At 42.1% G+C, this 27,749-nt stretch overlaps 2 protein-coding genes across 2 annotated transcripts; one reads left to right on the top strand and one right to left on the bottom strand.

The window, feature by feature from the left end:
- Positions 1–363: 363 nt before the first annotated feature.
- LOC310943351 (polypeptide N-acetylgalactosaminyltransferase 3-like) lies at positions 364–6,894 on the top strand (the record flags this gene model as incomplete). The annotated part of the gene is made up of 10 exons (XM_083908899.1): positions 364–782; positions 1,129–1,301; positions 2,077–2,226; positions 2,439–2,673; positions 2,767–2,884; positions 2,990–3,190; positions 5,950–6,081; positions 6,313–6,414; positions 6,510–6,662; positions 6,781–6,894. The coding sequence occupies 10 exons, from the start codon at positions 364–366 to the stop codon at positions 6,892–6,894; spliced, it is 1,797 nt and encodes a 598-aa protein (XP_083765025.1).
- A 3,493-nt stretch (positions 6,895–10,387) lies between these two features.
- On the bottom strand, positions 10,388–18,480 carry csrnp3 (cysteine-serine-rich nuclear protein 3; the record flags this gene model as incomplete). Its single annotated transcript, XM_083908883.1, has 4 exons — positions 10,388–11,542; positions 12,381–12,677; positions 12,784–13,043; positions 18,330–18,480. The coding sequence occupies 4 exons, from the start codon at positions 18,478–18,480 to the stop codon at positions 10,388–10,390; spliced, it is 1,863 nt and encodes a 620-aa protein (XP_083765009.1).
- Between the last annotated feature and the right edge of the window lie 9,269 nt (positions 18,481–27,749).

A 27,749-nucleotide genomic window follows, 5' to 3' on the forward strand; every position in this document is an offset into this window, starting at 1 on the left:
CGAGTCAGCGCATCTCTGACAGAGCAGTGTTGCCAACGCGGCGACTTTCTCGCTAAATCTGCAGACTTTTTGTGGTGTTTGGAGACTCACGTAAAAGCATGTATCACTCCGCAGTAACTGTGCTCAACAAGCAGCGTGTGTTGCCGGGATCACCTCCCAAAGCATGGTAACCTCCACAGTTCCAGCCTACAGTCAGAGCAGAGACGACCTCTGCACTCCGCCTCCAGGCTGCTAATGAATCCTGCATGCGCATGGCTGTTCCTGCCCTGGAGGGTGGGACTTTGAGGGAGGCGGAGTTGTTCATGTTCAAATGTTTACGAAGTGCTGTGAGACATGCAAGAAAGGTAAGTATAGCTTTAAGGAATGACAGCGCTCCACAGACTGCTCCGGAGGCGACTGGACCCACTTAAACTGGTGGTCGTGGCCCTCGTCTTTGTCACATTTGTCGTCTTCATACAATGGGAGGTGGGGAGCTTGAATAACTTCCAGGACGTCATGCCAAAGATGCAGTTTAGAGCCTCCGTGCTTCAGCAGGACCAGGCAGACGCCGCATCCTGTCTGCCAGGTCACTACACCGCCACTGAGCTCAGGCCGGCCCTGGAGCGGCCACCTCAGCACCCTCTTGCCCCCGGAGCTTCTGGGAAACCTTTCCATACAAAGTCGCTAAGTCCAGAGGAGCAGAAAGAGAAAGAGAGGGGAGAAGAGAAGCATTGCTTTAACCTGTTCGCCAGTGACCGCATCTCCTTAAGCAGAGACCTGGGTGTAGACACAAGACCACCAGAGTATGTCAGCCTATATAATCTCCATGATTTTTGATAAAGCTGTCAGGTTGAATACCATTGAGAACATAATTTACCATAGATTCATGTCCCAAAAAGTAACTTAAACACTCACTCATGTTCTTTTATAAATAGGGTAAGGCAGAACTCGCCGTCTAACCCCTGAGCAAATTCAACATATCTGGTGTGGCAGGTATTTCAAAGGCTGCCACACACACATGCTGTGTCACATTTGAAATGGACACCCCACCGGGGAGAGTGTGTAGATGTAATAACTAGACTATTGTGCCGCTCAGGAACTGTACTGGACAGTCACATCTTTGTGCCTTTTTCCTCCTTCTTATCGCAGATGTATCGAGCAAACCTTCAAGCGGTGCCCCCCCCTGCCGACCACTAGTGTGATTATTGTGTTTCACAACGAGGCTTGGAGCACCCTGCTAAGGACAGTGTACAGTGTCCTCCACACCTCCCCTGCCATTCTCCTCAAGGAGATCATCCTGGTGGACGACGCCAGCGTGGACGGTAAAACTTGATGGGGGCCTTTTGGGACTGCTGTGTTCTCTATTGGGTTTTCATTTCATGGTGCATGCTGGCTGGGGTAGGTCTTTTTGGGCTCTCTGCTCCTTCTGTGGCCCTTGAGGTGGGTTACAGCAAGCAGTGGGAGGATTAATACTTTCCTTAGAGGAATTACCAGTGATTTTGCTTTAAAAGGGTTAGGGTTAAAAAAAAAAAAAAAAATGCCTCAGAGGTAACTTGGGTATAGGTAGGAAACAAAATTCTAGAGAAGGGAGAGGTTTCAGAGAATGTGGTTCCCTGCAGTTCTCCTGCTGAAGATGTTAGGAAAACACATCTGGTCTCTTTGGTCTTACTGAAGGCTGCGAATATTATACGTCCTATTATTTTGGAAAATCGTTCATTCTCAATGAAGCACTTGCTCATGTACAGTACCGTTCAAAAGTTTGGGGTCACTTAGAAATGTTCTCATTTTTTAAGGAAAAGCACTTTTTTCAATGAATATAACATTAAATGAATCGGAAATATGTACATGTATGTATGGAATATGTACATGTACAGGTGTATAGAGGCCCATTTCCAGCAACCATCTCTCCAGTGTTCTAATGGTACATTGTGTTTGCTAATTATGTTAGAAGGCTATTGGCCAATTTGCTACTCTATTAATGAATAAAAGTGTGAGTTTTAATGGAAAACACGACAAAATTGTATAGGTGACCCCAAACCTTTGAACGGTAGTGTATGCATCGCCCACAACTTACACCTGGATGTTTTATAATTGCAGATGTACTTAAGGACGAGTTGGACGAGTATTTGAAGCAGCTGAGTAACGTGCAAGTCGTCCGCCAGCGAGAGAGGAAAGGACTCGTCCCGGCTCGGCTGCTCGGTGCCTCTGTGGCCACCGGTGACACGCTCACCTTTCTAGACGCCCACTGTTAGTCAACATCTATTGTCTTTGAAACACTCACAAGTCACAAGTTGGCCACACCCTAACTAACTTGCCCAAAAATCAACAATACAATGTTTGTTCATCTTGAAAAACTAGGCATGGCTGCCATGGATTATCATGTTTTATTTAGCCTGAGTTAAGGCAGATGTTATGCAGTGTCTATGTGAGTATGAGTATGTGTGTGTGTGTTTTAACAGGTGAATGCTTTAATGGGTGGCTGGAGCCTCTGCTTGCAAGGATTGCAGAGAACTACACGGCAGTCGTCAGTCCTGACATCACAACTATTGATCTGAATACCTTTGAGTTCAGGAAGCGGTCTCCATATGGCCAGAACCACAACAGGGGTAAATTTGACTGGAGCCTGAATTTCCACTGGGAGAGTCTACCAGATCATGAGGGACAGAGGAGGAAAGATGAAACATACCCGATCAAGTGAGCAGAAAAAAAACCTGGTGTACAAATATAGCTCAGTAAAAAGTTTTTTGTTGGAAATAATTGAAAACCTTTCATTAAATGTCTCCTAAGGACTCCCACGTTTGTTGGCGGACTCTTCTCCATCTCAAGGGAATACTTTTACCATATTGGAAGCTACGATGAAGAAATGGAAATCTGGGGTGGGGAGAATATTGAAATGTCCTTTAGGGTAAGATATCACTAATGTTTCATTAACCATTCCAGGACTGCAGCAGCTGCAGTAGTTTTTAACTGTGTTATTGCACTGCATGTGCGGTCACTCATTAACTTGCAGGTGTGGCAGTGTGGAGGACAGCTGGAGATCATCCCTTGTTCCATTGTTGGTCATGTTTTCCGCACCAAGAGCCCTCACACTTTCCCCAAGGGAACGCAAGTGATTGTACGGAACCAGGTGCGGCTGGCCGAGGTGTGGATGGACGACTACAAGGAGATGTTCTACCGGCGACACCAGCAAGCTGCACAGATAGCAACAAATGTATGTACCACCTCTAAGTTTCTCTGTAGCATTCTCTTTCTCTCCTTTACCTCCCGGTTACATGTAGATGGTTTTTTTTCCTACTTCTTGATAGTAGGAAAAAAGTTGAAGTCCATCATAATGTTTCTGATTTAGTTCATAGCATTCCCATCCATCCATCTTCCACTGCTTTATCCTCCATGTTCACTATCACTCTCACACCTACGGTCAGTTTAGAATGTCCAATTCACCTAATCCTCATATTGCATGTTTTTGGACTGTGGAAGGAAACCGGCGAGCATGGGGAGAACATGCAAACTTAATGCAGAAAGTTCCCTTTTTCCAATCGGGTCTTCTTGCTACAAAGGCAAGAGTGCTATTCTGTAGAAATGACACACATTCTTGAATACGTAGAGAAGTAGATTACGGGCTGAGCGCTGTATAACGACACAAGAAAAGTAGCCTGAAGGAAGTCCGCTCTAGTAAATGACACAGACTCTCAGTGTTTCCCAACCTGTGGTCCCATATGTGCCATAAACTGTTCCCCCGAGGGCTATACTGTGCAAAATGGGCCAGCCCTCTTCTGTTGTCTTCAAACCCGACACACCGTCATTAACAGCTTCCAAGGAATTCACTAAAAGAGCCGTCAGTGTTCACTTGTCATTATGATAAGAGCTCTCTTTATCCAATGGTGGTGTGAGGTGTCTGCAAATCGTCAACACTTCACTACTTTAAAAGGAGCAGTGATGGAATCCTCCTTTAGCTGCTGTTCATTTGTTTAATAACGGAGTCATTAGGACACCGTCACTCAATGGTCAAAGTAAAGTGAAACATTAGCTGATTTTGCAGTGTTTATTTCTGCTGTTAGATTTGGAGAGTGTGGTCTATCATACTTTTTCACTCACTTTTGTCGACCACCGATGCAGGTGACATCGCAACTATTGGGTGGATTGACCATAATTGTGCAAACATTTATGACATTTCAATAAAATCTCAATATGCTTTACTCCAATTTTGTTTTTTATACAACTAGTGCAGTGCTTGTAGGAAGTATGTATTCCTATAGTGGGAGCTGAAGAATTATGTTATGTTTTCAGTTATGGTACGGCATGATCAGGAATGTTTTAGCTGTTTATGCTGTTTTGTGTTGTGTTGACAGGTGCAACATCTAGCTACTCTAATGCTAATCGAAAATGAAAACATTTGCGTTGTGTCTAATGAGGTTGCACAGTGTTTGTATTATGTTAGCCCTACGCTAATGCTAATCGTAGCCTCCCTAGCTTACCTTTGGCAACGGATTCGCCAAGTTAGCCGCAAAGTATCGGCATGTTATGCAAAATAAATATGTACTCGCATTGCATATTGGTGAATGGACACCTCGTCGTTTCAGTATAACACCATGTTCTGCGGTGAACCGAGTGAAAATATCTTACCCACCATGAGGACAGCCTCTTCACTCCCACCTCCCCGCTCCAGACAGCACAGCTGCTGCTGATGAGCCGCTGAAGCATGATAAATCAGTGAAAATTAAAATTCCTCCCAAAAAGTCAAGGATCCAACTGCAGAGAAGGGTTAGACTTGATATAGAAAGTTATATTGCAACTCAAATCATAATCTAATAAACTCTCAAATTTGATATTCTACCCATATAATTCAGCCCTACAGTTCCTTTATCAAGTCTAAATTTGACCTTTTTCCTGGGCTTACTGTAAGTTGTAACCTAAATTACATCAACCTCATGATGTTTGTTACAGAGATTTTTTATTATCATGTGAGATGACCGTTGATGGAACCTCTGGAGTCTGTAAATTGAAAGATTTTATTGTGAGGGCTCAGATCTGAGGAGAACTGAGACAGTCCCTGACATCTGAACAGTGAGGCATCATCACAGATTCTGGGCGAGCAGCGTGCCAGGTCTGATACATAGAGGACTTGAGATAGTGTATCTGGTCCAGATGCCTGGCGCCTTTGGTATCTAGGGACATTATGGCTGTTATTAGTGTACACCGGGTCTGGTTATAAGAATGTGTGAGTAATTAAATTCAAAGTTGGCTGAAGATTGGAATTTTCTCTCACAATGTTACCACTAAGCATTGCTTGTTTTGCTTGTAAATGTATTAGGCTTTCAATATTTCTGAATAGCAAAGAAGCAAAGTGTGGGTTCTTATTAAGAAAAGTCTATTTTCTATTTCTGGTAGTTACCTCCCTTAAAGGGACACTATGTAGTATTTATGGGTTTATATAACTCAAAATCCCCTTTTTTATACATATTATGTGCTCCTGCATTGTCTAGTCGATGTATAATAGTTTTTGTTTCATTTTCGTAGTGTTTCAAAAAGTCATGTCAAATAACATGGTCGCGGGCCGTGGTTGCATAGCCACTGTTAGCAGCGAGACGCCATGTTTCTACCGGAGCCTGTAAGGACAAACGCGAAAGAACAAATCAAGCGTCTCTTTACTTGTAGCGGAAGTCCCGCCTCCTCTCTCTCCACTTCGTCTGCTACGGCCGCGGTAGCTCGCCTTCTCCCTCGCCTCACGAACCTCATCTGCTGACACGGAGAAAGACAACGAGGACGACGTTTGACCGGCTGCGGATACCGTAGCGCTCAGGGAAGGGAGGGGGTGAGCAGAGCAGCAGGTCTTTGTTGTAAATGTCAGCCTCTCCTCTTGATGGCACTGTAAACTACTTACTTCACCTTTAAGTCATGTTCATATCCAAAATACCTGCAGCTCACGTTAACTCTTTACTAACAATATCCTGGCTGTCGTTGTTTTAACAGAGGACATTTGGAGATACCTCCAAACGCCTGGAGCTCCGGACGCGACTGCAGTGCAAAGACTTCTCCTGGTATTTGAAGAACGTTTATCCAGAGGCCTTAATCCCAGATCTCAACCCGCTTCGCTTTGGCTCTGTAAGACTGCACGTACCCCACACCGGTGCTCTCCTCTTTCCAAACCTCACAGCTGTCTCGCCACTGTGGCTTTCCACATAGGATCTCCAGAGGGCACAGAGCCGTTCCAATTCGACACCACCATAAAAAACACTCCAGAGATTAAAGTTGTTTGAACAGCTTGTACTAGATGTTAGTTTTTCACTGTGTTTCCTCTCACGGCGTTCCCCCTTCTCTTCTCATTCTCTGCAGTTGAAAAATGTGGGCAAAGACGCATGTCTGGACGCTGGAGAGAACAATGAGGGGGGGAAAGAGCTGATCATGTACCCATGTCACGGACAAGGAGGAAACCAGGTCAGGTTGAAAGAAAAAAAAAAAAGGCACCTATCTCTGACTGACAAGATTGAATTTAATCCCAGTGATTTATTTCTGTGTTTTGTATGCTGTAGTATTTCGAGTACTCCACACATCGAGAGATTAGACACAACATTGAGAAGGAGCTGTGTTTGGATGGGGGTGTGGTGGCTGTGAAGCTGGAAGAATGCCAGTTAAAGGGCAGGAAAACAGTTGTAGGACTAGAGCAAAAATGGGAACTGAAGGATGTAAGTCTTTTTTTTATTATTATTAGTATTATTATTATAATAATATATACACTATTTCAGATGTCTGCTTTATATCTGTTTGCGAAAGTAATTATGCTTTTGTTTTCTCTTCATATAGAACCAGTTATTCTACATTCCAGGACTGAATATGTGTCTGAGTGCCCGTCTTTTGCATCCCTCTCTCGCCTTGTGTAATCCCTCAGACAGATACCAGCTCTGGTCGTTTATCTGAGTGTGGAAAACGACCACTTTACCAATAGCTTATTTGTACGCGTAAGCATGTAGAAGAACCGAACTACTGCTGCCGTTGCTGCTGCTGGAACGTTTTGACTTTGGAACAAGTACAGTGTTTCACTGTTGGAAGGAAACATTGAAACGAATCCCCCCACAACAAGTTCCTCTTTTGTGTTTGAGATGTTTTCACGACTGTGCCTTCACCACCAACACACACATCCATAGGTACAGTAAATAAAGCCAACTCCTAGCATGTTCGCGAATCAAAAACAAAATAATCATATATTAAAGGTTCAAAAATCCCACATGTTTCACACCAATGTGAAGTGAACGGCTACGAACCACAAGTATGGTGTGTGCGATGTCTTTTTAAAACATTTTTTGCGTTGTTTTGTTTATGAGATGAGCGATTTTTTTGTTTGTTAAGGTCCTGTATCTTGAATATAATATAATATTATTCCGGGTGGAAAGAGTGGTTTGGGGGAATGGTGGTGGAACAGTTGGTGGTACGGTGGAGTTAGGTGAAGTAGGGTCTTTAAAATCAGGGTTAAATTTGATATATTTAATTATTTCCTGAGGTCATTTTTTTTAACTCTTTAAGTCCTGAAAACTGAAAGGAACAGTCATTTGGACGTGTGTTTGGATTTTTATGACAGAACAAATATGAGTTAGTCGGTTCACACACCAAATTGCTGCAGAAATGCATCTCTTGTGAGGCTTCAGCTGCGTCACTTGTGCAGTCAGGCATAAAGAATTTTAATGCTGTTGTGTTAAAGGAAACTTCCATTGTGAAATGAATGCCACCTGATAAAATCTGTTATTTAAAAGACCTAAACTCCTATTATGTGAACAAGAATCCACAGATGAAATTCTGGTGCAGGCACTGGTGTTAATGAATATTGTAAATTAATTTGTTTGACTGGTTGAGGAAAAGGGTAAAATTTGAGTGTTTTCCTGAAAATGGAAACGTGGTGCTCTGTAAATGTGCCTTGGTATTAAGAGGTGACTTTGAGCTCAATAAATTCTGTTGGTTAGAGACACTTTGTTTGATTGCTTTATCGGTCTGCAGGGGGCGCTTTGCACTAAGAAATCAGAGCCGTCTACAACGCGGCACATCAGTGACAGCATCACTGCTGCTGTGTGGAAATACTGCACCGGGGACAATTGTGATCAGTACATCAAATTTTAATGAATTTCAAAATATGTTAGAAATAAAGCAAACGAGAGTGAAGCTGCCGTTACAAAAACCAACACATTGGGGGGGGAAGAAAAAAAAATTGTACCATTTTGTGCAAAACATTAGCATTTCACAGAATATGAAACCAAATGAAATAAATCAATCAATCAATCAGGCACATAAAGCTTTACAAGTCACAACCTCACAGCATGAAAAAAACAAATACAATTTCCAGATAGTGAAGCAATTTACTCGATACAGACTTTTGTAAACCACAATAAATACGCATTTCAATATATCATTCATAATAAATAGTGTCAAATCAAATTAAACAGATTCCTGTCGCTGTGTCCAGCCTGCACACGCTCTATGTCGTTTTGGCACAACTATTGGGTAATAATAGGTCATGTTGATGCCACTGATTGCCCCGAAAGCGCTCGCTTTTGTACCACTGGGATGGAACTCAACAGTTTCACGTGGTCACCAAAACGTCAGCGCTGTCCCTTGAGTTTATAAAGATTCGGTTGATATTTGCAACCGTAGAAGAGGGACAAATACCTGTATTCATGCGTGAGTCTCCAAATCTTTAGCTCAGTAATTTCAGTTTTTTTGTGATTTCATAAAGATGTGGAGAAAGGTTATTTACAGATTTTTTGGCTGTCATTCTCAATGGCTCATAGGACTTCGAGGAGTTAGAATACTGATATGGATCACGTTGGATGATGAGCTTTTGATTGTCAACCTTGAACATTTGCTTCTCCCATATACAATTATTAAAAAGTATGGCATATTCTATTTAAAAAATAATAAATAAATAAAAAAACAATGCAATGCAAGTCGAAGACAATTATTTAAAAGCAATCCCAGTACACAACTCCTACTCATAATCTTCTCTAAAAGAGAAAGCAACAATCATTATTGGATCCACATAAATGAACGTCTCAGATATTTGACAGCGTCGCTCATACAGCGTTCAAAAGCAGAAATCTCACTACCATTTACTTCATGAAAAACTGGCACATCATTTAATACTTTGTCAACCACTATCAAGTGAGGGTCTGTTATGAAGACGGCGTTATGACGAATCATAGAGCTTATCATACACATCAAAGTGCAACTTTATTAACATCCCTGCATCAATGAAATGCTTTCAAGGATCTTAATTTTCTAGTGACACTCGCTAATCACAGACTTTTTGTTTTGAAGGAAATGGGGCAATAGTTTTCCACAGTTCAAGTATTTATCGACACGTGAGCGCAATAAGCTGCAAATTGATTCCCACGTGTCCTGACTTTGTTACAGTTGATATTGTACTCCAAAAAAAAAGAAGAAAAATTCAGGCTTTTTTTTTTCATGCTTTCCCAACCATAGGAAAGCATATGTATACAACACATTTCATATAAAACAATAGTCATTTTTTCCCACCCCGAATGTCACAGAGACCCCCCCCACCAGAAAAAAAACAACCCAGCATGCACATTGTTATCAAAAACGTACAATATATAAGTATAGACATAATTCTATAACAATAAATAAACTGACAATTAAACCTTTTTTTTTTTTTTTTTGCACATATGACACGTACAGTAGACATAGAAAAGTAACATTTACAGTACAATATCTGCGTAAAACTAGAACTTTACATCTGAAATTACGAGGTACATTGCACAGCGTGACGTAACTGATATTTGTGATGCATTTCTTATCTTGTCATATTCCGAGTTCAGTGCGAGTGTCTACTTCCTTAACCCTTCTATAGCAAATGGGGGCATGAAACCTCCGCCCCCCCCCGCCCCATCATCATTCTATGGCTTTATAGTTACAGATGAAAATGTACTATGGTGCTTTAAATTGCTTTGAAGTTTAAGATCAGATAATTAAATAAAAAATGCCGTGACTATGTTCCCTCAAAACAGTGTTTCCCAACCCTGGTCCTCAAGGAACACTGCCCTGCCATGTTTTAGATGTTGCCCTGTTTTTTTTCAAATAATTTAATGCTTCAACCTTTGTCATTTAAAAAAAATAATTAAAAAAGTTATATTTCAAATTTTTGTAATTTTTTTTTAAAAAAATTGTATATTTCAATTGTCAATTTCTTTCAAAAATAATAATGTTTCAACTTTTGTTAAAACATTTTTTTTCAAAAATGTAATGTTTCATCTGACTCAGGTGTTTTTGGAGCAGGGCAACATCTAAAACATGGCAGGGGGAAGTGTTCCTTGAGGACCAGGGTTGGGAAACACTGCAAAAGACCGCTTGGTCAGGCTCCAGTAGAGACACGATACTGAAAGAACACTTACGAAGTTGTGACTCACTAAATGGCTGTGACCTCAGGGCAATGGTCTGGTAAAGGGAGGTTCTTAGTACTGTTTGCTAGTAAGGTCAGGTCAGAGTTTCTGTTCTCACTGGACTCAAGCTGCGGCTGCGGCTGCGGCTGCTCGGCGGCCACGCGTGAGCTGTGACTGCTGCTGGAGCTCTGGCCGTTACTGTTCAGGTAGTTTTGAAGCTGTGTCAGGTTCTGGTTTTCTGGCTGCTCCTTTGCTGCTTTGGACGACGCCTTCTCCTGCTGCTCGGGGGTGTAGCGGGACAAAGGTTGGTCCGAGTGACCGTTAGTCAGGGGGAAATGGTGATTGGCTGGGTATTGTTCTGCGGCTTGATTGGAGTAGTCCGTGTACTGCTCGGCAGTCAAGCTGAACGGTCCTTGGGCCACGCCGCTGCTGGCGCCGCCGCCGCCGCCGGTCATGCTGACTGGATCTTTGAATGCTACAGGTTCACCATAGGGTTCACTGGAGTGGCTGGTTTGGCCACTGGAGGCAGCGCCGGAGCTGCCGAGCTGATAGTACTCGGCTGAGGAGGAGTTCATTAAAAAAGTATTTCCGTTCATGTGGTTGTCGTGCGAGCCGTTGCTGTAACACAGCACTGAGGACAAAGGCACCACCTCGGTATGAGACACCGGGGCGGCTGCCATGTCGTCGTCAAAGTTCTCCGACTTTTCTTCATCGTCGTAATCCTCTTCGTCAGAGTCGCTGTTCGCTAAGCTCTGTGTGCTGGAGTCTGACAACCCGCTGCAAACACTGCTACTGTCCTCTTCCTCGTCATCTTCATTGTCCTCTTCCTCCTCCTCGTCGTCGTCGTCGTCGTCCTCTTCCTCGTCGTCGAGCGGCTCCTCCGACTCCTCTGCGTTCTGCAGGTGCACGCTGGCCGTCTGTGGAACAGCGTCGGACAGAGAGTACTCCAACCTGTGCTGGGACTGCATGAGAGGATCTGCGCTTCCGAGGTCGTTGGTTTCGCCGCAGTAGCCGTTGTTGGGCGACCCCTGCTGCTGCTGCTCGCGACTCTTCTCCAGTTCGAGCTTCATTATGGTGTGCAAGAAATGGGTCCGCACTCGGATGGGATTAAACTCCACTCTGCCTGTTGAGTTGCTGCAGCCTTCTTTTGTGCAACCGCAGGGAAATGACATGCGGTCCACCTGAGGGAGGAAAACACACATTTGAGCAAATGACCTTTATAGTGTGACATAGACACAATTTTTATCCTCCAATTTAAAGCGGACCTAGACCGGAAGTTCCAATTAACGCTGTTGTTTAGTGTCTCTCTGCGTTATTACCTTGTTTACGAAGCCCTGAAGTTTCGGAAACAAACAGTTCAGCCATTGCTGAGAACGCTGTGTTTTATTGTAATCTCGGGCTCAGCGAGATCTCTGAAAAAACCCGGTTCCGGTTACCTAAACAGCGGCTCCCCGGAACAGCAGATCGTCCTGCTCCGGGCACTAGTCCGGGTACATGCGGTTGCGTACATTGAACCGCAGAAGAAGAATAACGTCCGTTGTGGAGGTTTTTTCACGAGCGACAGTGTCTTCTGACTCTGGGTCTGACTCTGGGTCAAAGTCGTAAAAGGGACTGCTGCGGGGGGTTGTGAAGAAGCTATAATGAGTAGCAGTGCATCCACCGTTCCAGAGGGGGGAGCAGCGCTTCTGAGAGCTGGTGTGCTGAATATGTCACTTCCAGGTACTGGCCAATCACAAGACAGTTGGGAAGGCTCTACGCTGGCTGGCCAATCACAACACAGTCTGTCTTCTGTCTTCTGTGCGATTTCAGTCTGAAATATCGCGGCTGAGGAATAGCGTCAGAAAAGAGGGATTTTTATCGGCTCGTTTACAGCAACTAGGAGGTTTTTGACCATAAAAACAAGTTAATGTATGTAAGTCGACCTCCATAACTGCAACAGGACCACTCTATGGGAGCTTTAAATGCATACATGTAAGAAAATGGAGCAGTGACTGAAGATATTTGTGTCCCCACACTTACCTGGCACTTGATCCCTGCAATGCTGCAGGCACAGGTCTCGGGGTCACAGAAGACACTGCAATCACAGCCACAGTCCTCTCTGGACATCCGGATGGCCCGCAGTTCATGTTTCTCCTCCACATCAATCTTCCTTACCCCAGAGGAGCGCAGCAGAGCCCTGCGCTTTTTCGTGGTGAGCGGCTGCAGGAAGAAGTACTCGTCTACCTCGGTGTTGTCCAAGTCGATGTCGTCGTCGGAAATGTCCTCCGCCGTGAGCGCGTTGGCCTCTTCGGACTCCACTGTGCCGTTCTTAGTCAGCTGAAGAAATCACATTCAAATCATTTTTTTTTTTTTTTAACAAGTAAGGAAACAAAGAAATGCCTTTCCTCATCCTCCTCATACGTCTACTCACTAATCCTTTTACCTTGAGTTTGACTGAGTTGAGCTTCTCCTCCTTCAGGTGATCTCTCAGCATGTCTCTGTGGATCCGCTCCTGTTCCATGGCAAACTCGCCCAGGGAGTACTGCCTGACCCAGCTGTGCCTGTTGGACATGCCAAGCGTGCTGCCACCCTGGCTGGGCACGCTGGTGAAGCCCTGCCGTCGGCCAAAGTAGTAAACGGTCACATTTTCAAAATGCACCCTCCTCGTACGCAGCCGCTTCTCTCTCTTCAATATTGAATTAGCTGCAAAGGGGGGGAAAAAAATGGCAGGTAGTGTCGTTAGCAACCGTGAGCGTGCTCTGCCTGCATGATGTCACCTTAGCTGTTAAGTGTATTTGACAATTCATTCATTTATTCTTTATGGAGATAATTACAGCTTCACAATGGTGATCACTGTAGTGCTTTAGCGAAGCTATTTCTAGCATTCATACTTTCTTTTATTTTTCAGTTTTATAGCCTGCAAAGCTAAATAATATTATAATCATCCACAGATATGAATGTGGTCCCCCATTTTTTCCTTTCACCCCAACCGGCCGAGGCAGAAGACTGTGATTTGAGGCCAATTCCAATTCCTATCTTAACCCTCAAGCTCAACCCTTAATCTTAACTTGCCCTCAAAACCAAGTGTTGAGGGTTATTTTGTCACTTAGAAATGGGACACCCTTTAAATGCAGATACGTCTTCAGACTGTAGGGGGCAGAATAACGCGAAAGCTGCGTCCAGTCTGTCAACTCCAAAAAAGAAGAAGAAGAAGAAGAACACATTTACATCACGATTTTATTTATTACGATCCGTTTGTCAGTCAAGTTATTAGGTTGTCACTTAGTTATAAGATGATACTCATACAAATACCACAACCACGGACATATTCAGCTGACAGTTACCACACACCACGGCTTATTGAAAAGTAAACAATAGCAAACGATCGCTTGTCCGCACCGGCCGGCTATTGACAAAAGATCGTAAAATAAAAATAAATGTTACGCAACAATGACGTCAGTAATCCATAATATGGGCCTAAACTAAGATAATATAATGGTTTTCGTAATGTTTATATCTCTATTAACAAAGAAAATACTTAATTTGTAGCGTACTCGTTTCGCTGCTTTCGGCGCCATCTTTGTTATGTGAAAACACGCAAAGCATTCTGGGTAGCCCTTGCTCCCAAGGGTGGTCTCGGAAAACCTCAATATTGAGGGCGATGCAGCCCTTAAACTTGGCCCTCAACTTAATTTTTCTGAGAATCGGGACAGCACTTGCACTAGAGGGAGTGCATTTTTGAGATTGAGGGTTAAGCAAGGAATTGGAATTCACCCTTGGCACCATACAAATAAAATTGAATTGAATTGAAATTCTCTCTCTGATACTAAAAAATATTGCGTCTCACAATCTTGAACTCCACATCTCTGTGGTTCTCTAGATAAGTGAGTTCTCAGCATCTCTGTTTTGTTTTTTTGTTTTTTTAAAGGAGAGCGCTACAAGAGGGAGAAGCAGGGAGCAGGGCAATGGTGCAGCATAAATAAATCTCCTGCCTGGCTCAGAGATGAGTGCTGGTTCACAGAAGCAGTGTTCCCAGCATTCACCCCCCCCCCCCATATCAGACAGACAGGACAAATAGAAACCATCTGGCCCTAATAGCTCTCCACCCTGTGCAAGAGGGACGACGCATTTCATTACAGAGGTAGAGCTGTCAGACTGAGGGCTACAAAACACAGCCATGCTACATTATCTTCAAAAGCAAATGTATAGGCGTCAAAAAAACAGTAAACAACAGATCCATGTAATCAGATTATTTTTTGATGACGACGATATAAACCTTATTAGAAAAAAAACAATGTCATTTCAATTTTTGTTTTCCAAGCCGCTCTGGAGGGAAAAGGGATAACAAATGTGTTTTCCTCCTCTTCCTGCACCAAAGCATGGGATACAACGCTCTTTATTGTTTCACCTCACTATCATAATGGTCAATCACTGTACATGTACATGCCACTTCACAGGAGTGTAGTCTTTATGGTCCTTGTTGCTGACCTTCTCAAACCCCCCCCCGGCTGCTGCTGACACGGAGGTTGGGCTAAAACCTCAAGGGACACAGCACCCTACTTATGTCTCTGCCCCCTCCCTGCAGGGAGCAGTCTTTGACACCTGCATTCACGTCAGTCACAGAAACAATTCAAATGCTGTCATTAAAGCACAGGTTTGCAGGTTTACAGGTTATCTTTATTATTGCTTAAAGGTGCCATATGTAAGAATGTGGCCAAAAACTGTTACTACATTCAAATTCAAAATATCTAATCTTTTAGGTTTAGTTTTCTGACGTAACTGGCAACCCGTGGTTGCTCGGCAGCTGAGACTCTACTGACTGCAATGATTGGTAGACGGCGGTAGGTGGCGCCACATGCCAAAACATGATTTCAAAACATAAACATGATTTGCAGTCTGCAAAATATTTTTTTAATGCAAATATTTTGTCTGTACTGTTGTTGTTGGTGAGTTCAGTTTGTTATATGAACATTATTCCTGAGTCTCTGTGACATATTAGGAGGATTTTATGGCCAGTTGCTTTAGATTTATTACATAATGCACCTTTAATTAAGCTAAAATATTTAATTTAAAAATCATCTAAACATCCATGTAGCCGAACTGTGCACATGCACAGGTGTCGCCAAAACAGATTTGATTCATTTTATAAAATGTATTTGTATCAGGGACAATGTAAAAAAAAAAACATTAATCTCAGATGCTTTGTTCCAGATTTAGTTATCAGCTAATTTCCATCTGAAATGCCAGGTCAGATTAACAGACACTATAAAAATACAGAGCGCACACACACACACTTAAAACTGAACAAATATCTAATTGCGATTAGTCTGACTAACGTTGCGATTGCGATATGATTTGCGATATGAGAAGGAATGGCAATTTCTCTCTCTCTCGATATATATATATATATATATAATTATTCTCATTTTCATTTGAACAACAACATTTAAATGATTACTGTGTGATATTTTTCCAGATCTGTGACAAACAAAGATGTTTTCTTCAGTCTTCAGAATATGATGTGCATCAGTCAGGTCAATATTTAATCTGAAACGGTAATTTGACACACATTTTAGCTTTACTGTAGGGAAAATATTGCACCTCCTGCGATTTGAAAATTGCAGTAGGCCGCCATATTGCGATTTTGAGATAAAGTGTCACGTTATTGCTGACTGATTACTTGAAATCCCTTCTTTTTTCTCTCTCTCTGCCTGAAAGAGTAGGCCGATCGTGCAGCGCAGACAGAATGGCACACCAGAAACAGACCTTGAAGCTCTGCTGATTTACTCTTCAGAGGTAAGGTGCAGTATTGTGGCTTATGTTCATGAACTAAATGGATATTAAAGTAAAAACACATTTTATCTTGTGTCTTTTTCCACTTTAAGAATATCCCATTATAGAGATTTTTCGTGTACAGCAAATTTTTTATTTTTAATGCTTTAAGAATCCGCCGAGGGATTAACACAGCGCAACTGTGTGATGTAGTACAGTCACGTCGTGTCTCGTTTCATAGATATTAAGAATCCCAAGAGTTCTTTGTTACTTATTAGAGCTGACGTCGCCGGTCTCCTCCTGAATGTGCAGAGGAGACATGTTTTTGTGCTTGGTTTATCCTTGATTAAGAGCACAGTCTTTAATGCGAGCCAGGGATAACTGTGGCATCAGCAATACAGTAAATTTAAAATTAAGCTTCACAGAGTTGTGTACTGTAGCCGTGACCTTAGTAAACCCTAACGTTTATCTGCAATTATGGTAATCGGCAGATATTGGCTTTAAAATGTATTATGGGATATCGGCCAAGACACACCAAGATCTGTCGATATGACTAATGACTACAACAGCAGATGAAATAGGTTGCTTCCTGCTTGACTTCTACGTTGGCATTTTCTACAACTATTATTTTTCTATGTTTATTTATTTTGCTCGATGAAGAAAATGTATAAATACTAACTAAACAAACTCTGCAGTTGGGTGCAGGGAAATATATACTTCTATATCTTGGTTATCAGCCCAAGCACTCCCAATATTTTGGTCAAAAAGTCCAATATTGTGCGTCCCTACTTCCTGTCTTAATAATTGCCGTCATGTTTACGTGCCGCGACACCGGAGTCCAGGCACCCTTTACCAGTTAGCTCCGTTAGCTGCATTAGCTCCTTTGGCACCGTTAGAGTGGTCTGTTAATTAAACGAAAAGAGCAGTGCTACAAATAACCAGCGTGTGTGCCCCTGTTTTTAAAGTTTAGCGTTACTTTAGAGCAGGGGTGTCGAACTCATTTTCACTGAAGGCCACATCAGCATAATGGTTACCCTCAAAGGGTCAGATGTAACTGTCATACAGAATAAATGTAACTAAATGTAACCAAATATAATGTAAAATAAAGGTAAGTACTCCGTGAAATATTGCTAAATAACTTTCTGTATTTATTACTTATTCAATTTCACTCGTCGCATAATGCATATACAATGATACACTGCTATCACTGCGGGTAACGCAATCGCCATGCATTGTGGGAAATGTAGTTTATGGCCAACGCACGCCTTAAAGCAGCATAGACCTATTTTAACACAGATTTTTAAGACCAATTAATCACTCGCAGGCCACATGAAATGGCGTGGCGGGCCACATCTGGCCCCCTGGCCTTGAGTTTGACACATGTGCTTTAGAGACTCATTTTAACAATCGGGAGTCACGTAAAACATGACGTCACGCGCGTATTTTTCCAGTCAGTCGTCATGGAAACGTGCGTTAACGTTGACGCCGCTAACCGCCGATATCGCGTTAACACGCCCAGCCCTAGTTTGTTATTTAATTTATTATTTTTAACTTCTGTATTGTGGAGTTTTTGATAATTAGACTAAAAGCTTATTTGTCTGATTGACAAAAAAATTACCAAAATGATCAGTGTAATAATTGTTAGCTCCAGCCTGAGTTTTTTACCCACCACACATCAGCCCTTATTTTAGTAAACAAAAAATATTATATATAGATATAAATCTAATATTTTTTGTATATTTTTAGTATAAGCAGAAGAAGAATTACAACAATAATTTAATTTTCAGCTATCACAATGTTCTTAGAGACTGGTTAATAGACATTAATGCTATATTTTACACTAACACACACACGCACACACAGCTTGAGTCTGCATCAGCTCATTCATCTGACAGGGTTTATACAGTTTACTGATGCTGCTACTAATAAGGGAGGCTGCCTGTCTGTGCGTCCTTCACTTGTATTACAACGCTGCCATGTTATGCCTACTACAGTGTTACACATTAATATTTCTGTATTACTCTCCTGTATCAACAGACATACAGATCTGTTTACCTCGGCCCGTGATTGTGTGCCACAGAATTGATTATAAATCCCTGTCGGTGATTTGCTTTTCTCGTCCGAGATGATAATGATATTTACCTCACCGTCAGTAGCACACGTGTTATGTGCCACGCTAAAGCGCGCTGCATGGAATTAAAAGGCACAGGCACTCACGGGTGAAAGGTCCTGAGGTGGAGGGGTTGACACTGTCGCTGCTATTCCCACTCTCACTGCAGGAGACCTCATCATCAGACTCCCGCAGGGAAGAGCACGGGGAGGAGGAGGCTTCCACCTCCTCAAATTTTCTTTTCAGTATTCCGCTCATGGCTGCTGCATCTGCACCCGCAACTGAAAGAAACAGCACAGGGGCCACACATTACTTAATATCCAGTTTAGGGTCATCATAATCCTCAGTACACTCAATTAATAATGAAACACCAGTCCGCTTCAAACACACACACACACGCACTCATACCACTATCCCAGCTCCCAGGCGTTTCCTGGGCGATTGATCACCTTGGCACAAAGGAGCTGAGAAGGAAGGAGAAAGCTGCTAATTACATACTACATCTGTCTTCAGAATGATTCTTCCACTGTCTTTAATTAAGAAAAAAACACAGACTTTTTTTTTCTTGCACTGCAAATGATGCAGATCGAAATTATGCATAATGTTGTCTGTGCTGGATTGTTACATCTACACAAGGCAAAGTGATTAAAAATCCCACTGGCTGAAAATGTGAGAGCAGCATCGGCAGCATTTTTAGCACAGGTGAAAACACATCGCTGATGCGTTTTTTTTTTTTTTTCTTCTCCGTGAAGTGCGGCTACACTCTTCACAGCCATGCGGTGATTTGCTGTGTAGCTTTCACAGATCATGCAGCACAAGCTGCTGCTGCTGCTGCTGTAGACAGCATTATGGAGTGGCATCCCGTACATCTGTCGCAAGCGTTTTGTGAGGGAGCAAGATACCTGCTCCAGGAAAATGGGGAAATGCTGATGCACGAACCACAGAGCAGAGTAAATACATCTATATCATGACGGGCTATATTTTTGCCTTGTAATCGGCTACAAATGCAGTGGACAATGGAGCATCACTGCTTCATTTTTCTCATTTGCAGAAATCTTACAGTCTGCTCTTATGAACTGGAATAGGTAAACCAGACATTATTGATTAATTAAGCACAATTTAATTTTATGCATGCCTTAGTCAATAAATCTTATGCTGGAGAAATTTCAGCAAATTTATTTGGCCCAAAACACACATCTCACTCTGTGAGTTCCAACTCTAGAGCACTGTAGAAGTAACAGGCAATTAAATATTAGCAGGATGCAAAGCCTTTATTGTTAAAAGTGTCATAATTAGCATATATAATAATAAAAAACAAAAACACTTATATTTGGCTTTATTATGTGCAGCTATACTAAATAGTTCGGGTTACAGCACTTACATACACACACTGTAACACAAGTGTTGCAGACCACTTCAGTTTCAATAGAGAAGGGCCATTAATGCTCTCTGAATGATGATGCAATTAGACAAATAAACAAAAGCAAAGTCATCCGTCAAATACACTAAAACTAATCACCACTACAGTGGAACTGGCTCTACTAATTTATGCAACGCGACTGTCATAATGTTGTGATCACTGCTCCCCCCATTAATGCTGCCCTGCTGCAACTGTGAACGAGTTGAAATATTGTGACTTATTTACGGCTGATCATTAGTCACAACATGAGAAGAAAAACTGCTGAAAAAGAAGCACTTAAATGTGTTGAATGTCAGAGCATCGCGCTCCTTGTTTAAAACGGCGGCAGCTGGAACGTCATGTCACAGTTTAAAATAAACCCGAGTGCTGCTGCTGTAGCTCACTGTGGACGGCTGTGACTGGCAGCTCATCCCTCACTGCCTTCTCTCTCTCTCTCTCTCTTGGAAACTGAAAGACAACATGCATCTTCAGCCAGTCCCACTCTGTGTATCAGCCAGAGCAGCTTGTGGGGGAGTTTCATTCACAGTCGGCGTCAGTGTTTCATCTGGGCTCTGCTATTGAATCATTACAGATGCAAATGCTGCCTGAGGAAAAAAAAAGGGGGCGCAACCCAGAGAGGAGTAGTGTTGGCAGCGAGCGAGTCATTGTTCCCCAGAGGCTGTGCTTGTTCGGTGCGGTGACATAGCTCCACCAGCATTTGGAGAACCTCCAGCATCAACAACTAAAGAATGTGAGGCATCCGTTTGGGTAGAAAGTAGAGGAGAGAGGAAACCAAAAAAATTTTTTTCAAGTAAAAGCTGTCGTTTTTGGACGCTGTTAAACCAACACGCAGACATCTATCTACTTCCCCCCCGATTAAAGACAATAACGGCAACAATACATGAAATAATATCAAATTAGTCCTGCAGGATTTTAACTGTTCATTAACATAAGGTGCTAATCTCACATCACAACAGAACATGAACACACACTTCACTTCAAATGTTCAAGAACAAGAGAGGAAATTCCCTGAAGTAAAAAAAAAACAATTTGCCAGTTTCCTAATTAGATATCATTGTTGGAACAGTATTCATATGCTTAGCCATCAGATGATGCTGCACTGGGCTTTCATACAAAAAGTGGTTTCCATGGAGATTCTAATGCACCCTCACAACCACTGCTTTACCTGTTTCCAGTGTCACATATTGTGTGTGAGTGCTCTTCATGATAAAAAACACAAATGTAAGCATCATTGTTTTACCACAGCTCCTTTTTTTCCCCCAGACAACTGCATTGCTGCTTTATATTCGTGTGCCATTTACCAGCCAGATATTTAAAGTTAAATCTTGAACCTGGCCTTACATGACAGCATGACATCATGAGCCACAAACTCTGAGGGTATTCTTGGGTGAACCTCTTTGATCGTGGCAGAATGAACAGCTCTTTCTTTGTCCAACATACATACAGTATGGCACAAGAGAGAATATCCCAGAGAAAATAATGCAGCAAAAGCCGGCTTGCAAAGCCCCTCCCAGTGTTTGCCTGTGCATACATCAACTGTGGACTAACTCTTGTTCTTAATCAACAGTGCTCACGCAGTATACAATGTCGTAATGTTGTATATCCGCCCCCCCCGGCGGCATTCGTTAGATTCCCACAGTCAAAATATAATGACATGACAACACAACAGTCATGCCAAGTACCGACAACAAGCCTGTGGCATCTGGAGCAAGTCATGACACATCAGTCTGCGCACACTCATGCATGCGTGTGTGTGTGTGTGTGTGTGTGTGTGTGTGTGATGGCCCTCACAGGAACAACTGACCTGCACCAGCAGACTGTCCCTCCTTTCACCTCTTCTCACAGTCAGCACAGCCACACAGTCATCAATGTGTGGCAATTCAAAAAAAGGTGAAACATGATGAATGAAGAGGGTCCCATTTTTTTTTGTTTCAGTCCACTGACTCGCAGCGACCCCTCAGCTCCACGGCCATGAGAAGAAAAAGGTGCAGGAGAGCGAGAGAGACTTGTAATTTTCCAGCTCAGCCTGCACTGTCGGTACCATATGCTTTATTGTTGCAAGATGACAGATTTTCTCACTTTAACTACCCCTCTCTCTCTATATCTCTCTCTCTCTGGCCACACAAAGGCTCATTAGCTGCAGCCGGCTGAAAAGCAGGAGCCTGACTGGAGTAGAGCAGAGCAGAGGCAGCCTGTGAGATCACATGGGTGGGATGTCTGCTGAGAGAGAGAGAGAGAGAGTCAGGCGTGCCTCTGCTCCTGCTGTCTGCAGATATTTTTACCAACATGAGCTGGGGAGGGGAGGAGGGGGCGGAATAGGGGAGGAGGAGGCAGGGGTATGAGGGGGGGGGGGGATCAGAAAAAGGGAGAAATAGTGGATGAATGGATAAGAGGGTGCACATGTGAGATGCAGGACAGTGTGAAAGAGCTGGGGGGTATAACATAGATGCAGAGACGAGGAGATTCAGAAGGGAATTAGAAAATGGGGGTGTGGGGGGTGGAAGAAGGGGTGTGAGAGAGAGGGGAGAATGAGGGGGTGAAATAGGGGGGTGTGGGGGTGGCATCTAATGCCAAGCAGAACAGAACAGACTCATCACAGGAGCACAGAAACACAAAATAAAAGCCCTAAGTGACTTTCAAAGACAGAAAAGTGGCAGTTGTCCAGGAACAAATTACATTTGCGATAATAAGATTTGTCAGGACTGTAGTGCATGATCTCCCAATAATTCCTATGCCAAGAATGCCGAGTCAGTATTCCCAACTATACTCTTCATTATTATTAGTAGTAGTAGTTTGCATGTTTTTCCCCATGGGTTAGATTTAGTGGGTTTTCTGCAGATACTCTGGTTTCCTCCCACGGTCCCATAAACATACAGGTTAACTGGACACTCTAAATTGACCATAAGTGTGAAAGAGTGATGGGTTGTTTGCATTGTGCGAAATACAGGGGGGGGGGGGGTCTGGGGGGGCTAGACCCTCCTGATTAACAGTCGAGATCTCCTGAAAGCCTCAAAAGCAAAATTTGATGGGGGTCTAAACATTGTAAGTAATTGGAAAACATGTTTTTTCCTAAAGATTTTTGTAATTTCAGTTTTACATATATGATCTACATACATAATACACTTGGAGTGCTTTCTTGTCCTTTATAACCAGACAAATTGTATTTTAATTAATTGCTTTCCAAATGGCGCTGTGGAAAAGGCTCACACAAGCCCACATCTGACAGGGAAGATAGCCAATACTGCAGGGTGGCACCTGGGGGTGCTGAAACAGTATTGCACAACAAATGGGAGATGGAACCCCCCCTGATTATTAGTGGGTAATTCGCACACTGCACTCTTAGAAATAAGGGTTCCAAAAGGGTCCTTCTACAAGGGCTGAGGTTCTACCTGGAACCATTTGCTTCTGAAAAACCCTTTCCCGAAGAAAGGTTTTTTTTAAGGGTTCTTGGTAACACTAATGGTTCCAGTAAGATCCAGACAACCCTTTAAAACCCCTTTCCTGAATAAAGGGTTTTAAAATAGTTTTTTGTGGAACCTTTATAAAAAGGTTCTACCTGGAGCCAAAAAGGGTTCTCCTATGAGGACAAGCCGAAGAACCTTATATGGTTCTACTTAGCACTTTTATTTCTAAGAGTGTGGTTGTTTGTCTCTGTGTGCTGGCCCTGTGATGGACTGGTGATGTGTCCAGGGTGTACCCCCCACCTTTCACCCTGTGTCAGCTGGGATTGGCTCCAGTGGCTCCACGACCCTCATGTGGAGGAAAAAGCAAAAGACCAGTGATTTTTGCTACTCTGCCATGAGAGATAGTTCCAGAGATCGTGGACAATTATACAATTTTACTTAAAAAAAAAAATATTATTCAGTCAGTGTCACATTATCGTTCAGTGTCAGTGACAGCAATGGTGACTGGTAGAGTAATACTCATCCATGTCAGGCAGTCGAGAGTGTCTACTGTATAAGGCTTATTAGTGATAAACATTACAGTGACAAGAACATGGATGTTGTTGTCTGTAGATGTTGATTTTTGTCCAAGGCCCTTTCTGTGTAGACTTTGCATGTTCTCTCCATGTGTGCATGGGTTCTCTCCGGATATTCTGGTGTCCCCCCACAGTTTAAAGACATGCAGATTGGGGATTAGATTAAATTGACACTTTGACCATGACCATAAGTGTGAATGATAGTGATGGACCCCGCCTTTCACCCTATATCAGCTGGCATTAGCTCCCCCCACTACCCTCAAGAGGACAAAGGGAATGAAAATGAATGAATGAATGAAGGCAACAGCATGATTATTCATTACTGAATGTTGAGAACAGAGACACAGATAGTGAGAGTACCCACAATCTTAATAATAAAATAAATGGTTGTTCCTGAGAAACAATTAGTGTGTGAATAAAATAGCGTTTCATACTGAAAATTCACAACTTCCGATATAAAAATATTCACCTAAATGACTATAATTCATCGTTAATCCACCTTTTATTGACAGTTTTACATGTGCCGTTTCTTTCACGCCACTAACTCTGCAACATTCTGCATCCTCGTCATTGTCCTCACTCAACCCCCTTCCACATCAATGCTGTCTCTTCCATTATTGAGCCACACTCAGACACTTTACAGCATACAAGCAAATGATTCCACAACAGCTCTTTTAAAGACATCTCTCTTAATGTTTATCTTTTCCCCCCCATGTCCTTATTTTACCAGGTTGCTAACTGATAACTAGCTTTTAGTAGTAGCTGAAATAGCTCTCATCTAAACTTGCAGTCCACACAGTGCACAATCGACTATTATGGCTAAATCAAAAGGACAGAGCAAGCGTAATACTGCAGCAACACGACACCCAGACTATGACCACAGTGACTCTAACTGTTCTGTCTAATCCGAAATTTCATGCACATGTCTTTGACACAGTGTGATTTAAGCGGAATGTCACAATAAACGTATTATTATTATTGCCATTTTCATCTTGATGTATCCACAATTACATTACATCTATTTTTAATACGTTGTGATATTATTTATATTATTACAATCATTTTCACTAATCAGTATTGACGCATGAGTGTGTTCGATGATAATAAAATCTAATCGGCTGTGCTATGATAATAAATTTTTTTTTCTATGTTCCAACCATGCTGTTTTTCTCGACCAGTCTTCTAAATGAAATTTGTAATTGGGCATCCTCGTCTACATTCCTTAAATGATTCATCCATTAGGGTCACATATATGCCGCTCTATTACATATAAATGCAAAACATAAGCTGGAGAGATGGCATTTGTTACACACTGACACCAGAGACTGTGACCTATATTTGGTCTGACTTTCAAGGGGCTTTTTAAAAATGTATTTCTCGAGGAAAATTGATGAAGAGCAGGAGAAGAAAAGGGAAAAAATAAAAAAAAGGTGTATAATTAATTAATTTTGTTGTGTAGATATATGGTGATTGACGTCATAGCTAAAATACCTTATTTACACAAACAAATTGAGAAAAATAGAATAGGTCCTTGGATTAACGTTCTCAAAGCAGACGGAAATATTCTATTTTAAAAAAAGCTGCAAAGGATACATATTCATTTAAAGACTGTAGACTTTTGTCTATGAGCCTATATGCTGACATTTGGTCTACCAAACCAAAAAAAACAAAAAACAACAACTTTCCAGTGTATTTTATATTTGACAGTGCACAAGTGTAAAGGCCATTTTATATGGTTAGGTGATCTCACAGGAAATCTGATTCTGAACCATCTGGCTGCATGTCTAAATAACCGCAACTGCGAAGCAGCCATGGCCATGAATCACAACCTTTTAACGGTAGAGACTTAAGCGAACCGGTGATAATTCACTGTACCCACTCTATTCATAGACCATGATCCATCGCCACACCAAACCAGTTATCTCACACTACGTACAAATAGGATGATGGCAGGTCCTTCAACAGAGTAGGTGCATGGCCATGACTGTATTCTTCACAGTGAGTTACCAGCGCAATGCAAACATAATGCATACACAGGACAACCTGGCAAGGAGTCAGTAGCATTTCAAATATACTACTACATTTACACATTTTGTTGTGTCCTTTTAAGTGTTAAGTCTTTCGTCATTCTTGTTATTTTATTGTGTGCTTTATTTTATCGTATGCTTTTAAGCCGGGAGTCACTGCAAAATTTCGTTATGTCTCCATAATGACAATAAATATTCTTGATTCTTGATTCTTAAAAATAAGGGTTCTAAAAGGGTCCTTCTACAAGGGCTGAGGTTCTACCTGGAACCATTTGCTTCTGAAAAACCCTTTTCCCGAAGACAGGGTTTTTCAAGGTGAACACTTGGTAACACTAATGGTTCCAGTAAGAACCATTTTGATCCAGAGAACCCTTTAAAACCCCTTTCCTGAATAAACGGTTTTATAAGGGCTCTTGGTGGAACCCTCCAAAAGGGTTCCAGGTGGAACCTTTATAAAAAGGTTTTACCTGGAGCCAAAAAGGCTTCTCCTATGAGGACAAGCCAAAGAACCTTATATGGTTCTACTTAGCACTCTTATTTCTAAGAGTGTATGACAAAATCGTCATAAGAGAGAAAACGCATATTAATTGGAGTTCTATCATCATTATGAAACACCAGACTGTTACTACAGTATGTCTGACTTGTAATTCACAAATAACAGGCTGATGGTTCAAAGATGTTTAAAGGACAACAGCGGGATGCAACACTGCCTCCACACAAACACCATTACATGATGTTGGATCGAGGAATTCACGGAGGAGGTGAAAATGAAAAAGTCCGAAAATGTTGATCAGTTTTTTACAAAACTGAAAAGGATGATGTTCTCAGATGTCTTGCTTTGTCCACAAACTAAACAAAATGATTTAGTTCTTTGTTGCATGGATCAAAGAAACGACAGATTAATCGATTACCAAAAATAGTCAACGATTCATTTAGTAATCGATTAATAATCAAGTTTCTCGGCCTCACCTTAGTCTAGTGACTAAGGCTTCTAACAATGAAAGCAGATCCATGTTTAATTATCATCACTGTGCCCTTAATGCAGCATATTAGTCTGTGGTTCTATGGAAATGGAAACGACTGTTAGAAGCTCGGCAGTACAGCAGGTACATTTTTTTTTTTCTTCAATATATTATGATTTAGAAAACAAAATCAAGAGGCTTACAAGAGAATCTAAACAACACACTGACACAGCTCCGACAGAGTTTTAAAATTTTGTTGAAATAAATTGCTGAAATAAAAGAGTCATTTGGGTGGTGCTGCACAGCCTGATGCTGTTTCAGACTCAGCCAAGCCATGTGCATTCATCAGAGAGCCAAAACAACAGTGTTAGGGAACAAATTATAGCATTTAGTCATGTAACGGCCAATAGGCAGCGGACACAGGATTTAAATGGTGAGGTGACTGGAGGCAGTGAGATGGTTTTTGTGTGATTAAGCTTGTTTGCTTACATTAACTGTAGCCGCAAGTATGTGTATGATCCCTGGTGGTCAAAAATGCATTATTCTAGGTTTCAATAACAACGCTGACATCACAGTTTGGCCAAATACAGTACGCACTCCTGAACCTAAGTGCGATGAAACACAGATGTTTGCATAGCTGCTCGTGAACATACAGTACAATCTGCTTTGTTGTATATTACATATCCACTGATTTTGTTTAGATGAACATCATTTTGTGCAGACACAATTTCTCCAAGACTCCTCTTTGAACAGCTGCCAGCAAGGGTTTTGTTATAGACTGTTGGCAAATTTGCTTCCATGCTCAGTATCTTCACCTGCCAAATTCCTATGCCATTCAATATGGCAGCTCCATCACAGACTGCGAGTGTTTCCACAGTGATGAGGAACACATTCATACACCGCAGATGGCTTAGTGGATGTTTTCATTAATTCCTTCTTCTTCTTTTTTTTTTTTTTTTAGTAAGAAACAATTTTTTCTTGGAAGCCTCCAAGAGACTGAGGGAGCATTCCAGTGGAACCAACTGATGGGATCGCGAAGCAAAGAGAAAACCCCTGAAACCACATAAGATCCTGAGCGGCGCAGTCAGTCTGAGGTTGTATTCGAACTCATCCATCACTGGTGTCACCCTGAGACATAA

The sequence above is a fragment of the Microchirus variegatus genome (genome assembly GCF_963457635.1).
Source record: "Microchirus variegatus genome assembly, chromosome: 22".
NCBI classification, from domain to species: domain Eukaryota; kingdom Metazoa; phylum Chordata; class Actinopteri; order Pleuronectiformes; family Soleidae; genus Microchirus; species Microchirus variegatus.